Source organism: Heterostelium album (genome assembly GCF_000004825.1).
Source record: "Heterostelium album PN500 unplaced genomic scaffold PPL_scaffold1, whole genome shotgun sequence".
In the NCBI taxonomy this organism is placed as follows: domain Eukaryota; phylum Evosea; class Eumycetozoa; order Acytosteliales; family Acytosteliaceae; genus Heterostelium; species Heterostelium album.
The window spans coordinates 998,347-1,021,628 of NW_008805063.1; the positions used below are offsets into that span (position 1 = coordinate 998,347).

At 33.8% G+C, this 23,282-nt stretch overlaps 6 protein-coding genes and 1 non-coding gene across 7 annotated transcripts; 2 read left to right on the plus strand and 5 right to left on the minus strand.

The window, feature by feature from the left end:
* Nucleotides 1-798: 798 nt before the first annotated feature.
* On the plus strand, nucleotides 799-8,470 carry pks40 (putative polyketide synthase; the record flags this gene model as incomplete). The annotated part of the gene is made up of 4 exons (XM_020571489.1): nucleotides 799-1,474; nucleotides 1,562-2,246; nucleotides 2,307-2,840; nucleotides 2,899-8,470. The coding sequence occupies 4 exons, from the start codon at nucleotides 799-801 to the stop codon at nucleotides 8,468-8,470; spliced, it is 7,467 nt and encodes a 2,488-aa protein (XP_020438763.1).
* Nucleotides 8,471-9,462: 992 nt separating this feature from the next.
* On the minus strand, nucleotides 9,463-9,535 carry PPL_00460. Its single transcript has one exon. It is a non-coding gene; the product is annotated as a tRNA-Lys (tRNA).
* A 248-nt stretch (nucleotides 9,536-9,783) lies between these two features.
* On the minus strand, nucleotides 9,784-17,425 carry PPL_00461 (VCBS protein; the record flags this gene model as incomplete). The annotated part of the gene is made up of 13 exons (XM_020571490.1): nucleotides 9,784-9,803; nucleotides 10,441-10,765; nucleotides 10,854-11,017; nucleotides 11,086-11,256; nucleotides 11,325-12,770; nucleotides 12,855-13,166; nucleotides 13,249-13,400; nucleotides 13,469-15,194; nucleotides 15,439-15,933; nucleotides 16,002-16,196; nucleotides 16,273-16,444; nucleotides 16,510-16,549; nucleotides 17,016-17,425. The coding sequence occupies 13 exons, from the start codon at nucleotides 17,423-17,425 to the stop codon at nucleotides 9,784-9,786; spliced, it is 5,628 nt and encodes a 1,875-aa protein (XP_020438764.1).
* A 1,272-nt stretch (nucleotides 17,426-18,697) lies between these two features.
* On the plus strand, nucleotides 18,698-18,775 carry PPL_00462 (uncharacterized protein; the record flags this gene model as incomplete). Its single annotated transcript, XM_077398143.1, has 1 exon — nucleotides 18,698-18,775. One exon carries the CDS (start codon nucleotides 18,698-18,700, stop codon nucleotides 18,773-18,775), a length of 78 nt encoding a protein of 25 aa, XP_077254287.1.
* A 77-nt stretch (nucleotides 18,776-18,852) lies between these two features.
* PPL_00463 (uncharacterized protein) lies at nucleotides 18,853-19,438 on the minus strand (the record flags this gene model as incomplete). The annotated part of the gene is made up of 2 exons (XM_020571491.1): nucleotides 18,853-19,023; nucleotides 19,082-19,438. 2 exons carry the CDS (start codon nucleotides 19,436-19,438, stop codon nucleotides 18,853-18,855), a joined length of 528 nt encoding a protein of 175 aa, XP_020438765.1.
* Nucleotides 19,439-19,522: 84 nt separating this feature from the next.
* Nucleotides 19,523-20,547, minus strand: PPL_00464 (uncharacterized protein; the record flags this gene model as incomplete). The annotated part of the gene is made up of 3 exons (XM_020571492.1): nucleotides 19,523-19,550; nucleotides 19,961-20,130; nucleotides 20,191-20,547. The coding sequence occupies 3 exons, from the start codon at nucleotides 20,545-20,547 to the stop codon at nucleotides 19,523-19,525; spliced, it is 555 nt and encodes a 184-aa protein (XP_020438766.1).
* Nucleotides 20,548-21,217: 670 nt separating this feature from the next.
* PPL_00465 (uncharacterized protein) lies at nucleotides 21,218-23,277 on the minus strand (the record flags this gene model as incomplete). The annotated part of the gene is made up of 2 exons (XM_020571493.1): nucleotides 21,218-22,366; nucleotides 22,468-23,277. The coding sequence occupies 2 exons, from the start codon at nucleotides 23,275-23,277 to the stop codon at nucleotides 21,218-21,220; spliced, it is 1,959 nt and encodes a 652-aa protein (XP_020438767.1).
* Between the last annotated feature and the right edge of the window lie 5 nt (nucleotides 23,278-23,282).

Here is a 23,282-nt window from a genome sequence, read left to right on the forward strand (position 1 = left end):
CATTTTTTTTATTGCAACTTCAACACCCACACTCTAAGCTCAAAAACAACTATACAACTAACAAATCTATCAATCAATCAATTTGATCAAGTTAACCAAAACATGTAATTAGTTAGATCCAACACTACCTGTATTCACTCAATATTGGTACTATCGATATCGTTGCTGTTTTTGTTCTTGTTTAGCCAACCATTTAAATGTTTTTTATTTTCTTGTCAACTTTAAAAACTTTCACCCAATCATATTTGTTAAGTAAGAGTCAAAACAAAGTAACACAACAAAACAAAGTAACCAATTGATTTGCATACCACTACTTCAACTCGGCAATATTCTGAAAGGCATTCTTAGTATCAGCAGATGATACAGTAGCACTATAGCTGCAAATGTGGATTATGTAATATTAATTTGGTGATGTATGTTTTTCATCTAAAATACACGCTGATAGATACAAACACCCAAAATCACTCAACTATGAGAAATCACAATAAAAAACAATATGTCAATCTACAACGATCACCTATCTTTGAAACAGAAGATAAACTATTATATCCTATACTCCTTGGTAAAGTTGGATACAAAATACCAGCTGCACCAAAAAAAAAAAAAAAAAAAAAAAAAAAACGATTTACAAATGGTAATCTATAAATAATAGATTGATTCTATTTTAAAAGTTAAATCAAATCAATAATCTATTCTTCCATCATAAATAGTTAGTTATTTATATTCATTTTTTTATTCACATTATTATAATTTATCTATTTAATTTTTTTTTTTTTTTTTTTTGGAATTTCGAAAAATATGGATTATAAATCTTTAAACAATACAATTTCCAATGAACAACAATTTCCAGAAAGCATTGCTGTTGTTGGTATTGGTCTGCGATTTCCAGGTGAAAGTTTCACCCCTGACCAGCTTTGGGAGAATCTTCTCGGTTCCTTTGATGGTATTGTAGAGGTTCCAGCTGAGCGTTGGTCACCCAATTTCTATGAACACAAGCTTGTTGGTACTAAGAATGCCGGACTCATTCCACTAGACGAATGGAAAAAATTCGACTCTCTCTTCTTTGGTCTTTCCCCAAAAGATGCACCAGAGTTGGATCCACAAGAAAGAATGTTACTCAAGGTTACCTACGAAGCCCTTGAGGATGCCCAAATTCCAGCTTCTCAAGTTCGTGGATCTAGAACCGCTGTTTACGTTGGTGTTTCCAACATCGATAACTCCAGATTGATCCAAAGATACTCAGTGCTAGACGGTGCTGCCAAGGTTCTAAACGATACTTTTACTTTTTCAGTAATTGCCAATCGTGTTTCCTATTGTTTCGATTTCCGAGGTCCATCTATGTGTGTTGATACCGCTTGTTCATCGTCACTTATCACCACTGATTTGGCATGCCAAGCTCTTATCTCTGGAAATTGTGACATGGCCATCACATCTGGAATTTCAGCTCTCTTTGACCCAGAGACAACCAATTGTTGTAAGTTGACAAAGAAAAGAATTATTTATTGTTCAAAATTGAAAAATGTTAATTAATAATTAATTTTTAAATATATTTATATTTTAGATTCCGATTTTGGTGTTATTGGAGATCAATGTAGATCTTTCGATGCCAATGGAAAAGGATTTGTTAGATCCGAAGGTTGTGGTGTGGTTATTTTGAAGAGATTATCCGATGCCGAGCGTGACAATAACCGTATCTATGCCGTTATTAAGGGTGGAAATACTAACACCGATGGTCACTGTAATAAGGATACCATGTCTACACCTTCTTACGTCACACAATCTGAAAATATTGAACGTGCTCTGCGCAAGACTGGAGTGGATCCAAAGGATGTCTACTACGTTGAGGCACATGCCACTGGAACTGTAGTTGGTGATCCAATCGAAGTGACTGCACTCTCTAAGGTTTTCAGCGAGCATCACACCAACGAGAATCCACTCAAGATCGGTTCAATCAAAGCAAATATTGGACATCTTGAAAGTGGTGCTGGTATCGCTTCTTTAATCAAAGTTTCCTTGATGTTAAAGAACAGAAAATTGGTTCCAAATATCAAACTTACCACTTTGAATCCAAAGATTCCTTTCAACGATTGGAATATTCAAGTGGTAACCAAAGTTGAGGATCTCCCTCAAACCGAACGTCCAATTCTCATGGGTATCAATTCATTTGGTATCGGAGGTGCTAATTGTCATTTAATTCTTGAAGAGTATAGAAACGAATTGAAGCCAATTCTTCCAGATACTCATCAGTAAGTATTTTTTATTATAAATTGTGTAACATATAAATACTAAAATTATTACTTTTAAAGAATTGAATATCTCGTTCCAATTAGTGGAAACTCTGCTGGTTCATTGGATAAATACATTGAATCTATTGTTTCAAACACCGAACTTCAAAAGAAGATATCTTTCAAGGAATTCGTCTTGCATCAATCCTTTTCAAAGTCACATATGACCAACCGTAAGGTTATCATTGCCAAAGACTGGGAGGACTTTAAGAATAATCAGAAATCTTCTGTCCAATTCCAATTGCCATCACTTAACGACTCCAAAGGAAAGAAAGTGGCATTTGTATTCTGTGGACAAGGTCCACAATGGAATCAAATGGGTATGCAACTATACCATTCAGAGCCAGTCTACAAATCGATTGTAGATCGCTATGACTCTCTGCTCAAAGAGTACACTGGTTACAGTATCATCGAGAAGATGAACGAGATTCCAAATCAATCAAATGATATCCACAAACCAATCATTGCACAACCATCTCTTTTCCTTTTCCAAATCGGATTGTTTGAACTTTACAAAAATTGGGGAATTCATCCATCTTTTGTAGTTGGTCATAGGTATGTAAATTAGATATACTGAAGTTTTTATATTTATTTACTAAATATTATCTTTTAGTTTTGGTGATATTACGTCTGCTTATATCTCTGGTAGTATCTCATTAACAGAAGCAATTAAGGTTGTTCATTTCAGATCTGTATTCCAAAATGAGACAATTGGATCCGGAAGAATGTTGGTAGTTGGTATGAGTTTCAATGACTACCAAACCAAATTCCAAAGTCAATTTCCAACTTTGGAAATCGCTTGTTTTAATTCGCCAGAGTCCATTGTTGTCACTGGTGATGAAGCAAGTTTGACCGATTTGGTAAAGCATTTGAAACTAGCGGATCTATTCAATACTTTTCTCAGAACACCATGTTCATTCCATTCTTCACACCAAAAGGTTATTAAGTCCAAAATTATGACAACTCTCGGTCATATGACATCGACCAAACCAACCATTCCATGGTACTCCACAGTAACTGGTGAACTCCAAACCAAAGGAATGGATGCTCAATATCTCTATAATAATATTCGTCGTCCAGTACAGTTCCAAAAGACCATGGAAACTATTGCAAAGAATTTAGGTGACCAATTGGAGGATTACATCTTCCTTGAGATTGCACCACATCCAACTCTTTCCAGTTTAATCAAACAATGTATACCACAAGCTGTTGTCATTTCGCCAATCCAAAGAAACAAAGATGAGCAAGCTCTGTTCAAACTGTCTTTAGCCAATGTTCATTGCTATGGAGCAAACGTCGAATTCAAGACTCAGTTCAAGATTTCCGAATTTTTGAATATCAGTTGGAAGGATTCAACCACCTTACTTCCAAGATATCAATGGGATGACGAGTTGTATTGGAAGGAATCTGCATATTCTCACCACAAGAGAATAAATGGCCCACCAACAACTATTCTCGGTCACTTGGGAGTTCACAATGGTCAGCAAGTTTATCACTCAGATATCGATATCAAGAGATCACCATTCCGTTTCCTCAAGGACCATCAAGTCAAGGACAAACCATTGTTCCCAGGTGCCGGTTATGCTGAAGCCATTATACAAGCATTCAAATCGAATGGACAAGACATCGTAATCAATAAGCTTGAATTCCTCAATCCATTCTTCCTCCACGAGAAAGAAACACCACCAAAGATGCAAACTGTAATTGACCGACTGTCCAACAACGATTACAAGATTCAATTCTTCAACAAGAATGGTGAAGCTTACAATCCTAATGAACAATGGGTAAAGACTGCTCAATCCAGAGTTTCATTCTCTGATACTACTGTCGTCAACCATCACCTTGATATTGAATCGTTCAAGAAGCAATGCAATCTAACAACTTTCAATCAAAGAGAATTCTATCAAATGACTGAAAGAGTAGGATTAAAGTATGGGCCATCTTTCCAACATGTAACTTCAATCATGGTCGGAGAGAAATGTACTTTGGCAACTCTCATACCAAAGTCAACTGCCATCACACCACCACAAATACTCAATACTACATTGATTGACAACTGTGCTCATGGAATGATGGGACTGCTCGATGAAAGAAGACAATTTGTTTTTAAATCAATCGAGGATATGAGAATTAACATCAAGTTGATGAACGAATTGGACTCTGGAAATCTTCCACAGGAATTGTATTTGGCAACCACTATCTTAGATTCGAACAACTACAACTACACTGGACATTGTTTACTTTTGTTACCGGATGGTCAAGTTCTTCTGGAGATGGAGAGATTTACTGTTACCACACCAGAGAAGTTAAGAATGTCCAAGATTAAATTCCCTCAAAAGGAACTCTGTTCGACTGTAATTCAATCTAAAGATTTGCCGACAGATGTAGATGCTTTATCACTTTCAAAGTCATTCATTCAAGATTCTCTTAAAAGTCAAGCCGTCTCGACTGTTGATGCTATTTTAATACTGGTTATTGCTCTGACCAACAACATTCCAGGTTTCAATATCAAAGACATCCAATCTCATTCAATTGAAGAATTGTTTGATAAATATGGAATCAATAGAAGCAAATCTAATGATAGATTATTCATAAGATGTCTCGAAATCTTGGGACAATACATGCAACACTTTAACGACCAAACATTCACCCCTGAATTTGCATTGGCCTTGGAGTCGAAATATTCCAACTCTGAATCTAATGAATACACTGTTGTCAAACTCTCATGTGATGTCATTGCTCAAGTCTTGTTGGGCAATGGAAGAGCACCAGAGGTCCTATTCAATGATGGTTTACTAGAGAATTTCTACACTAAGTCTCCATTTATGAAATATTATTTGAAACAACTCTCTCATGTTGTTACCTCTTCGATTAAGCCGATCGTTGAGAAGCAAGAGAAGAGACTCATTAATATTCTCGAGATTGGAGGTGGTACTGGTGCACTTACACATCTCATTATTTCTCAACTCGATGAAATACTTGAAGGTCAGAATCAAGTTGAAGTCTACTACACATTCACCGATGTCTCACCTGCGTTCATCTATTCAATGAAAGACCGTTACCAAAACAAACAGAAATTAAAATCAAATCTACATTTGAAATTCCGTTTGTATGACTTGGAGAAGGATTCATTCGAACAAGGTTATCTTCCTGGTCACTACGACTACGTTCTCATGGCATACGTAATCCATATCGTGCCACATCTCAAGGAATCACTTTCTCACATTCAAAAGTTGATTACACCAAGTGGTCTGTTGGCTTTTTCTGAGCCAAACTACAAATATCCATTGGTAGATATCATGTTTGGTGGTTTCACTCAAATTTGGAATTTCGAAGACGATATCCGTGACCACTACACTCTCAGACCACAACAATGGATCGATTTGCTCTCAGAGGAGACTGGATATAAGAATACCAGAGTATTTGGTTCAGTTGACGAAAAGGGTGAGCCACTCTCACTTGAAAGTGGACACTCTGTAATTGTGGTTGCTCAACGTAGTGGAGTCAATCAATTGCCACCAACTCACGAACCATGTGACCACCTTACCGTTATCGTAAAGGATGGCCAACAACCAATTCCGATTGAATCACTTAGAAAATATACAAACAATCTCTCTATCATTAAATGCAACGAGATTGAATCGAATCTATCACTATTGGAACACTCTTCCCATATTTTCTTGGTAGCAGGAGTCGAACATTTGACATTGGATAATTATCAATCTGTTACCTTTGATGCATCTAAATTGATTAAACTGTTCATCAAGAAACCAAATCAACCGATCATTGCTATCGTTACAAGAGATTGTCAGACAAACAACTATTTTGCAAACTCTTTGAATGGTATTACCAAATCTGGTTTTTGCGATCACTATGAAATCAATCTCTCATTCATTGATGTTGATAGCCAGTTGAATGACAACAATATCAAGTTGATTCTCCAAATAGTAAACAACTACTCATCTCTTGGTGACTTTGAATACTATATTAAAGAGAACAAGGTACACATCGAAAGAACCTATCATAATGCAATTGAAAATCTTCAGACCTCTGTAGCCTATGAAAAGGATCAATCCAAGCTTGGATGTCATATCAACATCGGTTTGGAATACAAACTTTTCGAAAGACCTGAGTTGGAGCCAGAACAAATCGAAGTTTCCATTAAATCGGCTGGTCTCAACTTTAAGGATTACTTGTTTCATCTACACATGCTGCAACAAGATTTCATGGACAAGGGAGACCCTTTCCATCCACCCATTGGATTAGAACACAGTGGTATTGTCACTAGAGTTGGAAGTGCAGTAACAAAATTCAAGGTTGGTGATGAAGTGGTTGGAGCTCATTCTCACTCCATATCATCTCATGCAATTAATCACGTTAAATACTTTACTCACAAACCAAAGGAAATATCATTCCACGCCGCTGCATCTGTGCCTGTTGTCTATGGTACTGTCTATCATGCATTCTTTAAAGTCTGTCAATTGGATCCAGAGAATGACACTGTTCTTGTGCATAGCGCCACTGGAGGTGTCGGTTTGGCAGCTTTGAGTATCTTGAGATGGAAGGGATGCAAGAAGGTCTATGCTACATGTGGTTCACAAGAGAAGATGGACTATCTCAGAGCTAACTATTCCGACATTCTCATTGATGTATTCAGCTCACACACTGTTGATTTTGCCAGACAAATTAAACAACAGTGTGCTGGTGTTGATGTCCTATTGAATACTCTCTCCAGCGACTATATGAATGCTAACTTCAAGGCATTGTCACCATGGGGTAAAATTGCTGACATTTCGCTCACTCATGTCTACAACAATGAACCTCTAGACTATGGAAATTTCAAGAGAGATCAAGCCTATGCCACTGTCGATTTCAATTTGTTAGTCGTATCAAGAATCGAATACACAATAAATATGGTCAATTCACTCTTCCAGGCAATGGCATCTGGTGAATTGGATGGTCCAAAGATTTACAAGGTCTACTCTGCTTGTGATGCCAAAAAAGCCGTTCTGTCATTGAAGGAAAGAAAGCATATCGGAAAGATAGTGGTCGATATGTCATCGATTGAAACTGAAGTTCTCCAACCTTTAATAGCATCAGGTGAAAAACTCCCAGTTCCTAAAGCAAATTTCAAAGTAGATATCAATCATACAGTTATCACTACTGGTCAACAAGGTATCTCACTTGAATTGATTGCCTGGTTATCTAAATTCACCAATGCATCAGATATTGTTGTTCTCTCCATCTCACCACTCAAGAGCAGATTGAGAAAGTTGATCAATCTCAACAACAAATCATCGAATAGAGCCAAGATTCATTTCATTCAGACTGATGTCTCAAAAAAACAGCAATTAAAGACAACAATGGAATCAATCAAACAACAATATCCACCAATTGAAACTATATTCCATTTGGCTGCCATCTATGAAGATTTCGGAATAAATGAATTGACTCTCGAGAATATCCAGCGAGTTCATCAACCAAAGGTCATTGGTTCGATCAACCTCCATGAAATAACAATGGAACTACAATTACCAATCAGACAGTTCATATTGTTCTCTTCGATCTCATCGATTAGTGGTACCCCTTCCCAACCATCTTACAACTCTGCGAATCTTGTCATCGATGCTATCTGTCAATACCGTAGCAACATTCTTGGATTACCATCGAAATCAATGAGATTCGGTCCATTGTTAGGAGAAGGTTTGGTAGCTGAATCCGTCGGAATCAAAGAGTTTTTCTTCTCAAGAGGAGTTGCATCACTTCATGTTTCACAATTCCTAGGTGGTTTGGAAGCTGCTATCTCTCAACCAAACAAACAGTTTGTGAATCAAATCGTATCGGATATTACAACTCAAGGCAACTATGACTACAATCCAAAGATTAAGCCAAAGATTGAACACCACGTAGATATCAGATCAGATAGGAAGTCATCAATCAATCGTACTGATGTCGATATCTATGATACCATTTCCAACAATATTGCTATGCTCCTATCGATGTCTGCCAGTAAGCTCAATGGAAACACAAAACTCAAAGACTTTGGTGTTGACTCTCTCATGACTGTCCAGATTAAATCATTCTTTGACAATAACTTTGAAATTGACATGTTCAACGTCAGTCAAATACCTTCCGTTACAATCAACCAAATTGTTTCTAAAGTTCAATCATTAAAATCAAATTAATAAATTCTTTTTTTAAAATTGATTTAAAAAGTATTTTCTTTAAGTAAATATATTTTTTTAATTATTTGAAAAGAGTGGCGAATGAAAAAACAACAACAATAACAAAATAATCATAAGGATCATTATGAAGTTAGAAGGATGACTGAAATGATTAAGAATTGAATTTTTTTTTTCAGTTTTCTTACTTCTAACTTGAGAAATAAAAAAAATGATTATTATTTTAGATATAGTGTGTATTAAATTTATTAATCGAAAGGTATATCTAAATAGAATTAGAAATAGAAAAGATTTGAATATAAGATGAAGATGAATTGAAATTGTTTTGTTTTATGAAATATAAAGAAAGAGGTGGTTTGGCTCACTTCGGAGTGACTCCAATTTTTGTAAAGTAGTATTAGTGGGGAGGCACTTTCATCAGTTGAACCTTCTTAATCTGTAAGGAATTAACTCCTGGATATTTTTTTTTTTTAAATTATCCTTGTACTACCATTACTAATAGTCAAGGTGGAGCTTGATATTACCCTAGAGTTTATTTATTGTTGGAGCAGTTCAGCCTCAGTCCGGCTGAGATGGCCATCATTTTTGAGTAAAGGATGATGTTCCCATTGATTTAGTTTTGCAGACGGAGAAATTAATCCACTAAGAATTCTAAACGGGTACGTGTGTAAACCACTCCTTGTTCACCTATGATAAGCCTGCTAGTTACTGTCGGTGTCAGCTTTTTTTTTTTGTTTTTAAATCGAACGCTAATCTATTAGATCTAGCTATCTTTATTTTTGGTTATTGGATTGCACCATTCGCTTGATTCTCTGATCAACTCTATTAAAGGACACCCTTGTCAAGTTGGTGCTTTGCTCTACCACTTTTGCCAAACACATCAAGTCTATGTCGGTGTCAACTTCATGGGGTCCCAGATAGTAGTACGTGGCGCGCCAAAAAAAGATTAGTTCAGTCATTTTTACCCGCTTGCGGCGCTTGTAAATTTATAATTCCGCCCAATGGGGGGCTCGAACCCCCGACCACAAGGTTAAAAGCCTTGCGCTCTACCGACTGAGCTAACTGGGCGTTTTACTGTTCTAAAACAGAATTTTACCAACTTAATTCTTAAAAAAATTAATGCTGGTTTCGAACGCCCCATGTGGACTTTATTTGGGTAGGTGAAGTTCAAATCCAAAATAACCATCCTAAGCAATTAGTCAAAGCCAATCCAAACCATGTCAAGCTAAGCATTAAGCAAAAAACTCGAGAACTAATCCAATCAAACCAATCACCTCTTTCACTTAATACTCAAATAGTCAAATAAAATCCACAGGTTACTCCTCAAGATAAGAGGCTAATTTAAAAAAAACAAAACTTAATTTTGTTTTTTTTTTTATAAAGTATTCTCATATCTTGAAGAATACTCAAATGGATTTTATTGTTATTCGTTTATTGGCTAGTGAGGTGGAATGGCGTTGTGAAGTTCAGGTTTGGTGGTTCCAGATGAATTTGAAGTCGTCTAGCTTCTTCAGCCATTTAGATTGATGCTTGAATGTTTGAGTTGTTTCGACCGAAGTCTTGGGTTGATTTTCTGATTAGTTTGTGGTATTCTAGTTTAGCTAGTCTCTCACGAGTTTCCAACTTGAGGGGAAGCGATAAGTTAAAAACATCTTCGAATGCAATGTTGTTCTCATCAATTTTGCACAGGTCATTGCAGCAGCCAACGTTATCGATCACGATAGGCTGGTCACAATTACTCAAAGGAGAAATCCATTGAAATAACCACCTTCTGATTTAACAAACTGATCACATTCAACTCAGATAATAACTAACTTTTAATCTCAAAAAAGTTAAAAAATAAATATAGATTTTTAAAGATAAATGAATGTGTTTTATTGATAGAAAAAATTAGTGATTTGCTATTTTCAAAAAAAAAAAAAAAAAAAAAAAAAACTTACCTGATGAAAGCTATTCATCAGCCACCAAATTACTATCGTCGCATTCCTCAGCCGTAGTTGATTCACCTCGTTTTTTCATGAGTAGAGTGAATCTTCGTCCATTTTTGTTCGATGGACGTTCGAACTGACGCATACCTGCCAATAGAATGTTGTTAGCACCATTTACGTCACGATTGATATAGACCGGTTGGTCATTCACCTGGTACATCTTACGAGTGTAACGCAGTTTAGATTCGGATTGTCGACTATGCGGATCCCAGGATGGATCTTTAATATATTCTTCCACCTTGGACTTTTCATAGTGTGAACTATTCTTTAAATATATCTCTTCGTTCTCTATTAGTTTTGGTGAAAACATCTATAGTAAAATTATTAAAAAAAAAAAAAGATTCATCATTAGTTTTTAAGCAAAAAAAAAAATAATATTTTAATAAACAATGACATACCTGAGAAGTATTATATTCATCTACTACGAATTGATCCACCATAACACCGGTTACAGTAAAAATATATTGTTTGAGAGCTTGCATGTCTCTGGCGACGTAGGGTGCATGTTTTACACCTTTCATCCCTGAGACATATCCTTGGTGGCCAGGACCATTTCCAAAGACTAAATAAATAAAAAAGTATTAGTTTTGTTTAACAAAATATAAAAATAATTTAAAAATTGATACTTACAAAATAACAATCTCAAGGCATATTGTTTAGCAACTGATTTGCTATAAAATATTGGTTTAGTTGTTTTACAATGCTTGCACTTGGCCAAACATACTCGACCTCGGTCTTGAAACATTTTGTCTCGACGATAGTTATTTAAAATATTACAATTGCTGCATTTCCACTTGCATCCTATTAAAATAAAAAAAGTAATTCATTAGTTTTTAACATTTCATGTTTAAAAATAATTTACTACTTACTTCTATTCGGAATTGGTGAGTTGTTATCGTCATCGTCGTCCGAATCGTCATCGTCTTCGTCTTCGTCATTGTCTTCGTCATCGTCATCGTCATCGTCATCGTCATCGTCATCGTCATCGTCATCGTCATCGTCATTGTCGTTGTCGTCTTCGTCATTGTCGTCATTGTCGTCATCGTCACTGTCGTTGTCGTCATCGTTGTCGTCATCGTCATTGTTATCGTCATCGTCATCGTCGTCTTCCTCTTCTCTTCTCTTTCTCTTTCTTTCTTTCTTTCTCTTTCTCTTCTCTTTCCTTCTCTTCTTGATCCTCTCTTCCAATTCCTTCTTTTTCTTATCGTCTCTCTCTGCCTTTTTTCGATCTAGGCATTCTCTACATCTTAAAGTTTCTTTTCCTCGTCCATTAGAAAAGTTGGGTACCTTTGCTTTGCACTTATGGTGATCTTTATCAATACATATCTTAGTTGGAGTTGTAGTAGCTGTTGTTGTTGTTGTTGTTGTTGTTGTTGTTGTTGTTGTTGTTGTTGTTGTTGTTGTTGTTGTTGTTGTTGTTGTTGTTGTTGTATTGTCTGTTGTTGTACTGTCTGTTGTTGTATTGTCTGTCGTTGTATTGTCTGTTGCTGTTGCTGTTGTAGTTGGTGGTGATGGAAATAATTTGATTGATTTCCGTGCCAAGATGGTTCCGATAATCTTCTCCCATCCTTTACGATTCTTAAAAGTATGAAACCATTTGATTAGATCCTTCAATAGTGATTCCATCACTGTATTACCACTGTTGCTTCTGTATTCAATTATTGGAAAAAGTTGTTTAACTAATTTGCTATATCTCTTTTTCCAATTGTCTGTACCAATAGCCTCTAGTTCTTTAATATACTGTTCTATTATAATTAATTCTGATTGGTCTATATTGATTTTACTATTATTTCTATGTCTATGTGGCAGCTGATTTGGTGTACTAGCTAGATTTAAACCTATTTCTTTTATTATGATTGACAATGCATGTTGATAGTTGTGATAATTAATGTCATGTTGTTTATAAATATTATTTGATTTTCCTCTTAATTTAGTTGTTTGTATATTATTATTATTGTTATTGTTATTGTTGTTATTATCATTATCATCGTTATCATCGTCGTCGTCGTCATCAATGTCATCATCATCGTCATCAATACTGAGAATACTAAATCTATTACTACTATTATTATTTGGTGTTGACGTCTCTTCACCAATTCTTCTATCAACTTCTCTAATGGCATGGGTAAAGATTTTGGCAGCTCTCCAATTTTTCGATCTCTTCTTGCCTTGCAAAGAGCGAAGATTCAATATTTGCAATTCTTGAACACCTCTTTGGTTTCTGTACTCTAAAAACGTTTCATAGTGATCTGTGTATCTGAAAGCGATAAGATTATCATATGGAGCTAGTGTTAGAATATGATTGGTTTGGGATGCTATAATTATTATTGTTTTTTAAAAAAAAATATTAGTTTTTGTTTTTTTTTTTTTTGATAATCCTAAACTATTGAATACTTTACACTTTAAAGATGGAGATTTCGTTTCATACTCTATAAAATCTTTACCCAAAACTTGCTTTCTTTTATACTCATAAAAAGAAGAACGAATCTGGTACTTGTGACTACCACTATTTAGAACCATGACAGAATCCAGTAGGTCTTTACAGTGTTTGACAGGCTCATCGTTTTCATCTTTATCGTTAAACTCAAAATCCAAAGGGCGATTGAGGTACAGATTCTTGAATGGTGATGGATCGATACCCATTGGACATTTCAATGATATATCGCAGTTTAATTTGTTCTTTTTACCTTTAGCAGCAGATTCGGTTGGAACTGTTTATGTATGAAAAAATAAATAATTTCAATTAGTAAACTATTGATTCAATTGTTTATATATATTTAAATTATATATTACCTTTAAAAGAAACATAAAGTGTAAGACTATCCGTCATATAATGGTTCAGATAAATAGATTTCTTACCAAAAATCTTTTTTATCTTTTTCTCTATATCGGGTTCATATTGATGGATCTCATCTGGCTTGTAAAGTAAATTAGCTGGTTCCAAACTATTGAAAAAAAAAAATAAATTAGAAATTAATATTTAAATAATGAATAAATAAATAATTATTCTTACCCTTTAAAAATTGGTAACAAAGAATAGTTGTAAGAATTACATTGATCTTCCAATTTCTTTCGAAATGGTTTCTCAATGTAACTCCTCTTGCATTCTTGTTCAGAGTTGGTCGGTGGTTCCTTTTCCATCCACTGTTTGTCTCTTTGGAGAAATAGATTTCTCATTCTTTTGTTGGTCGATGCTGGTGTTGTTGTTGTTGTTGTTGTTGTTGTTGTTGTTGTTGTTGTTGTTGTTGTTGTTGTTGTTGTTGCTGATGCTGCTGATGCTGATGATACCTCTGCAGTTGTTGTTGTTGTTGTTGTTGTTTCTACAATTGGTGATGGATATTCCAATGGTTCTTGAATTCCTAATTCAACAAATGTATGAACTAAAAACTGACTCATTCTATAAGGATGTTCGATAAAGTAAACTTTCTTTACCTTTCCACCAATAAAGATGAGCACTTTGAAGAACCCGAGTGTTTGAAATACGAGATGCACTGGAATGTTAAATTTCTTAACTATGTTACCAAAGATTATTTGGTCTCTCTTTCCAGTCAAAATTATTTTGCTTGGTCCAGTCTCCAAGAGCCAGATCAAGTGATTCTCTAGAATAGGATCCAAAACAAAAGAAATACAATTGATTGAACTTAATACGATTGGACACAACTCTGTCCAAACTAATGTGAATCGAGTTTTAGTCCGCCATGCCAGTGCCGATAGATTCAAAGCAGCGTTGCTGTAGTTCTTTAGAATATACCATGACGGATATAGAGTTGCGGAGCTATCTGTGTTAACTATCGGTTCAAGATCCATGTCATCTACAGAAGAGAGATCGGAATCATTCAAAGAGGAGAGATCGGAATCATCCGTAGAGAAGATTTCGGAATCAACAGTTGGTAAAGTTGAACGAGGTGTGGGATACAATTGATGATTGATTTCGATTGATGGTGGATTAAATTGCATTGAATCTAAATGATTACCAACCATTGTATACTCTACATTATCTTTGTCTTGCTTGATCAGTTCATTAATGAAATTTTGATTGAAACGTTCTTCCTCCATTCTCTCCCAACATTCTCGCCAATCGTACGAATAATCGCCAGTCAATACTTGATCATCATTCATTGAATCTTCCTCCTCATCGTCATCTTCTTTCTCTATCCGGTCATTAATGAAATTTTGATTGAAACGTTCTTCCTCCATTCTCTCCCAACATTCTCGCCAATCGTACGAATAATCGCCAGTCAATATGGATGTTTCTGCATTACCAAAGTCATACTCTTGCATGTATTGATCCATCGGTGATTCGAGGTAGCTAGTATATACGACTCCATCTTGATTTCTAACCTCGCGCCTTGATTTCATCTGTGCAACCAGCTCTCTTTGTCTCACATTTAAAAGGAGTGTTTCCTTAACGGTTGTTGGTGGTTTAAGCTGATGAACAACCTTGGGTGGAACAACCTTGGGTGGAATAGTAGAACTTGATGACTCTTGAGTAGGTTTCCATTGACGGTCGACCGATGACAAAGGATTATGTGTGACGATCAATACATCGTTTCCAGTTGGGTTCACGGGATTACCATTCGTTGGATCTATAAACCAATAGTGATTATCGATGAATTTGCTAGTTATTAATTGAATGATTTGATGAATAAATAGATTGGTGGTGTTGGTAAAATGATCATAAAACAATGGTATATATGCTGTGGTGAAGGATTCCAAATGCTTTATTAGCTCTTGAACTGCTAATATTATAAACTGTATCTTATACTCTGCATCGCATTTGAACTCCACAAGTTGTTTGAAAAGAAACAATAAATCATTGGTTAGATCTTTATATATAGATGACTTTTTAATTATATTCTTTATTGCATTATTTAATCTAGATAGAAGTGATGGTACAACTTTTGTTTTGTTTTATTAAAAAAAAATATTAGTTTTAAATTTAAAAAAAAAATTTGGTTAAAAAAAATATTAGTAAATATTTACATTCATTATCTATAGGAGCGGGAATTGTACTACCAGCATCGGTATCTTGAGGAATGGGAAGAGTATCCATTACAGAATCATCAGCTACAAACTCAGTACCACCAGTATCGGTATCTTGGGAAATGGGCAGAGTATCCATTACAGAATCATCAGCTACAGACACAGTACCACCAGCATCGGTATCTTGGGAAATGGGCAGAGTACCCATTTCAGAATCAGTGCCATCCGAAACACTACCATCAGAATGATCTTTGTTGACCCCTGCCCAACCTGATAAAAAATTAGAATTCATGAGAGTTGGATCCTTTAATAGAAAGTATTCGAGTGGTGTTTGGTTTGATTCCAACATTTGACTAATCTTGAAAAATGAATCCACGCCATAAAACCCATTATTATACATTTTAGGAAATGTCTGATAGATATTAAAATCAACTAGTTTCTGTAAAATTCCTATATGATCTATTTGACCTTCAAGTCGATGCAAGTTTTTTAATTCTAAAAAAAAAAATTTGTTAATAACTGGGAATATATATATAGAAATTAATTAAAAAATAAATAAATACCAGAATCAATCTCCAACAAAAATCTATACATAAAATATGGTTCAGTTAAATCATTCATTTTGCTATTGGTGGTCCTTTTTACTATGTCCAAACAACATCTATATAGGAAATCGATTCTGCACTCATAATGTTTCGATGTTATTTTCAAATCTGATAGTTGTCCAAAATCGTATTCACGAAAGTATTGAATCGAAGCTAATATTTATATATTTAAAAATTAATATAAACATTTTTATTAAAAAATGAAATAAAGAATATTTGATTTACTTACTAAAATCCCAATCAAGATCATTTAATGCAACCACTAATTCTGAATCAATGTCTAAACAAATACGTTTTAAAATATCGTGGTCTATACCTAGTTGGATTGGAATTGAAAGTTTTCGATGCTTGTTGTACAACTCTACAATTTGACGATATTGTTTAACACTAAAAAAACCAATCTACAAAATTTTTAAAATGTTAACTATAGATCAAACAAACTATTTAGAAAATAATGAAATCTTACTAAGCGCTTTTCGATAAGAAATGAGAAAATTTCATAGTTGCTAATATTATTAATATTATTATTTATTAATATTTGTTTGAATATAATATTAAGAGCTTTCATGATATTTTTTAAAAGTAGTTGAATGTGAGTATTAAAATGGTTCATTGTTGAAGTTGCTATCTCGCTCACTATTTGGTTGAGTGTTGATGTAAAGAAGTTGGGTTGTCTTTGTAATTCATTTTTTATATTATCATTTGAATTAATAAACTTTTCAATTTCTTCTTTAAATAATTTCCTAGTTGTTTTTTACCAAAATAAAAGTAAATATGATTTGTTTTTAAGTTTATTATAAAAATATATAATAGCATATTCAATTATATTATATATAGAATATATCTAAATATGATTAACAACAAAAAACAACTATAAACTTTAAAATAAAATTATATTTAAAATATCATTGTAATTTATTTATTTATTTTAAAGGTATAAAAAAAACAATTTATAAATTAAAGTCTACTTACTGTGATTTTTTCCTATTCAATTCATGTTGAAGTACAAAATAATAGGATTTCTCATATTTGCTACTATTATCTAATGTGAATTTTAATTTATCTATTGGTTTTTCTTTTTTTCTTAAAAACCGATTTAAACAATAAAATATAGTAGAAAAATCTAATATTAAATATTTTTTAGGAGAATAATTATCTTTTAAATATATAGAATCTTTAGGACTACTATCAATATAAAACTTAAAATCATCTATTGAATCTCTGCCAATGAGATGATTAAACATAATTAAAAAACGAGATAGAAATAACATAAAAAGTGATTGTAAATCACGAGCTATTATACTGTTTGATTGTAAAGTCTTAATCAGCTCTTGATTTGATATGACTTTATTTATATTTATAAATTCTGTTGTGAATGACATTATATAAATTATATAAATAATAAAAATAAAAAGTAGTATATAATGAAAAATATAAAAAAATCTACAAAGTAATATAAAGATTTTATGGTAAAACAAAATTAAATCTATTGAAAAGAGTGACTATGAACTATATATATATAAATTTAAAAAAACAATAGTTCAAAAAAAAAATGTTTGAATAAAAAGTTTAAAATATTTAGTTGAGAGAATTCTGTTTGATAAAGAATGAATAAAAGATAGAGAATTTGTGATGGTTGTATAAGATTTTTTAAATAATAATAATTAATAAATAGTTTTTCTATTTTTGATTGACAAGAAACTTGCTATTGTTATTTTTTTCATCTCTGAATTATCAAAAAACAATCATCTTCTCTAATTTAGTGGTATTGAAAAAAATAACAATAGCAAGTTTCTTGTCAATCAAAAATAGAAAAACTAGTTGTGAGCGATGAAATTTGATTTTTGTAAAAGATATACATTTTTATTTTTTTTTAGTTATTCATATTCTTTTATTGAAAATGACAATACAAATACATGTTATTCATTACCAAATAATTGATCACCTGATATGTAAACGATTGAATTGGGCAGAAAAAGAGTTTAGGATAGCTATTGTAAATGATAGATTTAAAAAGTTGTATTCAGAAAAGATCAGTATTGTAGATTATTCGTTGGTGTGTAGATTGGTTCAAGTATATCAGTAGAACACTATGTAGATCATACCTAGTAGATATAGAGAAAACTAAATCCTCAAAGCGAGAAGATATACTTTTTACAATTGATCAGCTCATCCCAAATCTATCGAGCACCACATTGCTCTATCAGTATGATAACATCTATAGCATTTTGGGTCAGCAATTGCTGAATTAAGAATACATAATAATACAGTTACTAAAACTAAAAATTTCATTGTTATTTATTTTAAAAATATATATATGCTTTAAATTATTAAAAAGAAAAGCTCAATTGAATTGAATGAATCAAAAAAAAAATCATTTTGATTCATTCAATTTTTTTTTTTTTTTTTTTTTTTTGAAAATAGCAAATCATATATATAAATTTAAAATAAAAATTTAATTTTGTTTTTTTTTGTTTTTTTAAATTTTAATATTTATTTTGTTTGTTGGTTTTTCATTTTTGCTTTCAATCAGTGTTGCATAAAATCCTTTTCATATTCAATCAACTCATCAATATCTAAATATTCTCTGTATTCTATAAGTTATACCAATTTTTTTGTATTTCTAAACTAAATAACTCTAAATATAAATAAAAATGGCCTACGTCTCAGAACAAGATTTGGAACAAAACTACCAAAAAGTTCTCTCTGACTATGATGAAACCAACTGGTAAGTAATTAAAACTATTTCATTCATTAAGTGGTATCCAATTGTTTTTATTTAATTTTTTTTTTTTTGAAAAAAATAAATTTACAATGGAATCAAAACAAGCAAGGAGGCAAATCCATTGGCAGTTGATGGTTGACCACCACGTATACGAGCTCTGATGTCATAATTGTAGGTGCATCCTGGTTGCAAGACTTCTTGGGTGATACTGACTCCATTGCACCAATTGTTATGATTGATACTGGTACCAGTTGGCTAGAAATGAAATTTATTAATACTTCATATAAATAATTATTAAATTAATTTAACCTACCCATGGGTAATCAGTGTATCCAGCAAGAGTTAAAATACTTCCATTGAGAGCAGAGGTGACATCACAACTGGTGTTTACAGATGGTGTGATCGAATGGAAACTGACAAAAGCAACAAGTTTGGTTGGACGGGTGACGGTAAGAGTAGCTTGTGATCCTGGAATTGCAGTGAATTCAGCATTGGTAATACTGTGAGAATGAGCTGGAACCTTAACAGTTTGGGTGGTTATCTTGGAAGATTCGAGATTGGTAACTTGTTGAGTGAGTTTGTTGATTTGACCTTGCAACTCTTTGATTGCCCAGGCACAATTTCCAGCACATCCTGAGTGTCCACAACCACATGTATTTCCGCACATCATTTTTGAATTTGTTATATTTGTTTAATTAGATAATGGAAAACTAAGTATTTGATTTGTTTTTTTGAATTTGGTATTTTTCGTTGTTTAAATAGTTTTTGAAACAATATTAATTCTTTTTGAAAAAATAAATTAAAGATATTTATTGTAAATTGGTAACTTTTGACCAATTTACAAATTGAATTAAATCCGACATTTTTAAAATTCTTCAGACTTCAATCTCATCAAGTGATGAATGAAAAAAAACTATAAGTAAGGACAAATCAGAGCTTTCGGTTACCCAAAACCAAAATGTTTTAAACGAAATTGATTTACTTTGAACCCAATCTACACAATTTCTTTGTCAAAAACACATTTTTTTGCATGTCATAAAAATTCCAGTTTCAAAAATTTTTTCATTATTTTTTTTGTGAAACTCATTGTAACCCCTTTTATCGGGATACATAAAATAATTTGATTCTCTTTTAGTAGTGGAACCAAAGTAGACATTTTTAGTTTATTCAAATAGTTTTTAAATAAATTTACAATGGGATCAAAACAAGCAATGAGGCAAATCCATTGGCAGTTGATGGTTGATTTCCACCACGTACACGAGCTCTGATGTCATAATTGTAGGTGCATCCTGGTTGCAAGACTTCTTGGGTGATACTGACTCCGTTTGCCCAGTTGTTATGATTGAGACTGGTACCAGTTGGCTAGAAATGAAATTTATTAATATTACATTTAAATTCGTTTTATGTAATAAATTAACCTACCCATGGGTAATCATTGTATCCAGCAAGAGTTAAAATACTTCCATTGAGAGCAGAGGTGACATCACAACTGGTGTTTACAGATGGTGTGATCGAATGGAAACTGACAAAAGCAACAAGTTTGGTTGGACGGGTGACGGTAAGAGTAGCTTGTGATCCTGGAATTGCAGTGAATTGAGTATTAGTAATACTGTGAGAATGAGCTGGAACTTTAACTGTTTGAGTAGTTATCTTGGAGGATTCAATATTGGTAATTTGTTGAGTGAGTTTGTTGATTTGACCTTGCAACTCTTTGATTGCCCAGGCACAATTTCCAGCACATCCTGAGTGTCCACAACCACATGTATTTCCGCACATCATTTTTGACTTTGTTTTATTTGTTTAATTAGATAACTAAGTAATTTGTTTTATTTTGATTTGAAAAATACATCAATTTTTATTCTTTAAATAGTTTTTGAAACAATAAACAATATTAATTCTGCCAGAAATATAAATTAAAAAAGATATAAATTGTTTGAAATTGGTTTGTAAATTGGTAACCTTTTACCTATTTACAAATGAAATTCAATAAGATATTTTAAAAATTCTTCAGACTTCAATCTCATCAAGAGATGAATCAAAAAACTAAAAGTTCCCAACAGAGAGGACTTTAAATTACCCAATACTAGAATGTTTTTAACGAAATTGATTAATTTGGAACCCAATCGACACATTTTTTTGTCAAAACACAGTTTCATAATCAAAAACACTTTTTTTTGTTTTTGTCAAAAACTATTGTTCGAAGGAGTGTGGTTTCAATTTTTGGGTGACACTAATCATAACCCTTATTGGTCCTACACTCAGAACTTAAAATTGATTACTTTCAGGTTGAAAAAAATACTAATTTTAGACAATTTTGAATAACTAATTAATTTATTGAGCAAATATATAACAAGAGGACCACAAACTTTTTTTTTTTTTTTTTTTGTTGTTTTTTAAATGTTTTTTAAATGTTGGTTATAACTGACTGATTGTTATTTGATTTGCAGAGCTATTGGTTGTTTGAGTCTTCTTCTTCATCGTCATCATCAACATTCATTGGCTCAAAATCACTCTGAACGGCGGGGGGAGTTTGAAGTTTGCCCGTATCTTGTTGTGAAATGAGGATTCTAACGTTCTTTGCCAATGATTTCACTTCCTCGAGGACTTGTTCGATTGACCAGTTTTTAGATTTAAACATATCATAGAGTGATGGGGAGGTACAGAGAATAGAGTTGGTTGGTCTGTTGTACTCTGGCGATGAAGTGGTCAAACGAGTGACGTTGTCCTCCAACAGATGGAACTGTAAGGTTTTTTGTTCATTGCGATAGATAGAAACTTTTTGGATAATCAAAGATTCTACAATAAAGAGGTTGGATTCAGGTATAGAGTAATTGTTGTTTCCATTAGCATTCTTGCTGATCTTAATGGATGTAATGAATTGTCGCAAATTTTCGTGGTGGGAATCAAGCGGCAATTTGGAAACGGTATCGATTGATACTCTCAAGTCAAAGTGACCTTGACGTGTTTGTGGGAATAAAACTTTGGCATTGATGTGGTGAGTTTGTTTGTAAATAGATGGATTGATGAAACGATATTCAACTGTTTGATTGCCACTGGCGGCAGTGGTGCTGGTGGTGCTGGTGGATGATGATGGAGTCGCTGAGGAATTGGCGGTGGGAGACGCTGGAGAGACAACTTTTTCTTCGAAACACTTGACTGTGATGATGTCCAACGACTCGGTATCCAACATGGTAACCAAGACATAGGGCTTCTTTTCTTTAAAGAGCGTGTGTTGATGTACAAATTGCTCATTGATACATGAACTGCTCTGGAAAACGCTGTCGAGTGACTCGGTGTAGAGTTCATACTTGTCGGCGGACATTGCGGCTGATGGAATGTCAGCGCATTTGATAAACCATATCTTGCCAGTCTTTATATCTACATATGGGATTTGAGTTGCTTTATCGATGGATAATGTGCTAAAGATCTCATTGAAACGACTGGCAAACTGTGGCTCGTGAGTCCTTGCGACATCTTGAATATCTGTATTTTCATCGGTTGCTGTCTTGTTGTCCAAAACCACAACTGAATAGTTTGGCTGCTCGACAAACTTTAACTTTTGTTCTCCTTTATAATCAATTAATGATAAATATTTAGCCTAATAATTAAAAAATTACAAAATATAAATTAATATTTAATTTTAATTATTATTATTATTAATATTATTTTCTTCTCTCTTTCTCTATAAATATAACTTACAGCAGTATTCTTTAACTTTAAAACAATTTCTTTTGCTCTATCAAGTTGTTGAGCATCTGGACACTTAATGATGGCAGATGTTTTGATGATCTTGATTCTGGCGTTGGTTGCCTTGTTGATGAGTCCCCAGAGTGAACCTTTGACACCAATGATGGCACCACCACTGAATGCAGGGATGTTTACGTTGGTTCTCAACATTTTCTGGCCATATCCACCCTGGTGGTATGATTGGCTTCCAAAGTAAGAGTGTCCACCACGGTATCCACCTCTTCCACGACCTCTTGGAGCACCACGACCACCGCCACGCATGTGTCCACCACCTCTACCACCACCTCCAAAGTAGTGTGAAGAGGAGTTTCCACCTCTGCCACCACCTCCAAATGGTTTACCTTGTGGTGACTGGTACTGGTTGTTAAAGTAGTTCTGTTGTTGCATTGGGTGTGGGTGGTGTTGGTGGTGTGGCGATGGCGATCCGATCTGTTGGTGTGTCAGCTGTGATGGCTGTTGCAACTGGTCGACGGAACCACCAGCCATCAAGTTGGGTGAAGTGATGATTGGCTGTTGGAATGTGTTTGGTTGTTGTTGCTGTTGTTGCTGAAGCATGTTGTGATCGATTGGTGCATTAAAGTGTCCAGCTCTGGCGTATTTCTTTGATCCTCTCATATGAAATCTTCCTGGAGTTGGCACAGAGTAGCCACCACCGGTTGGCGAGTTGACATCACCACCAGTTGGTGAGTTATTGAATCTTGAATTCTTTGGTAAATTTACTCCATTATTACCACTGTTATTTCCGTTATTATTAAAACTCATTATTA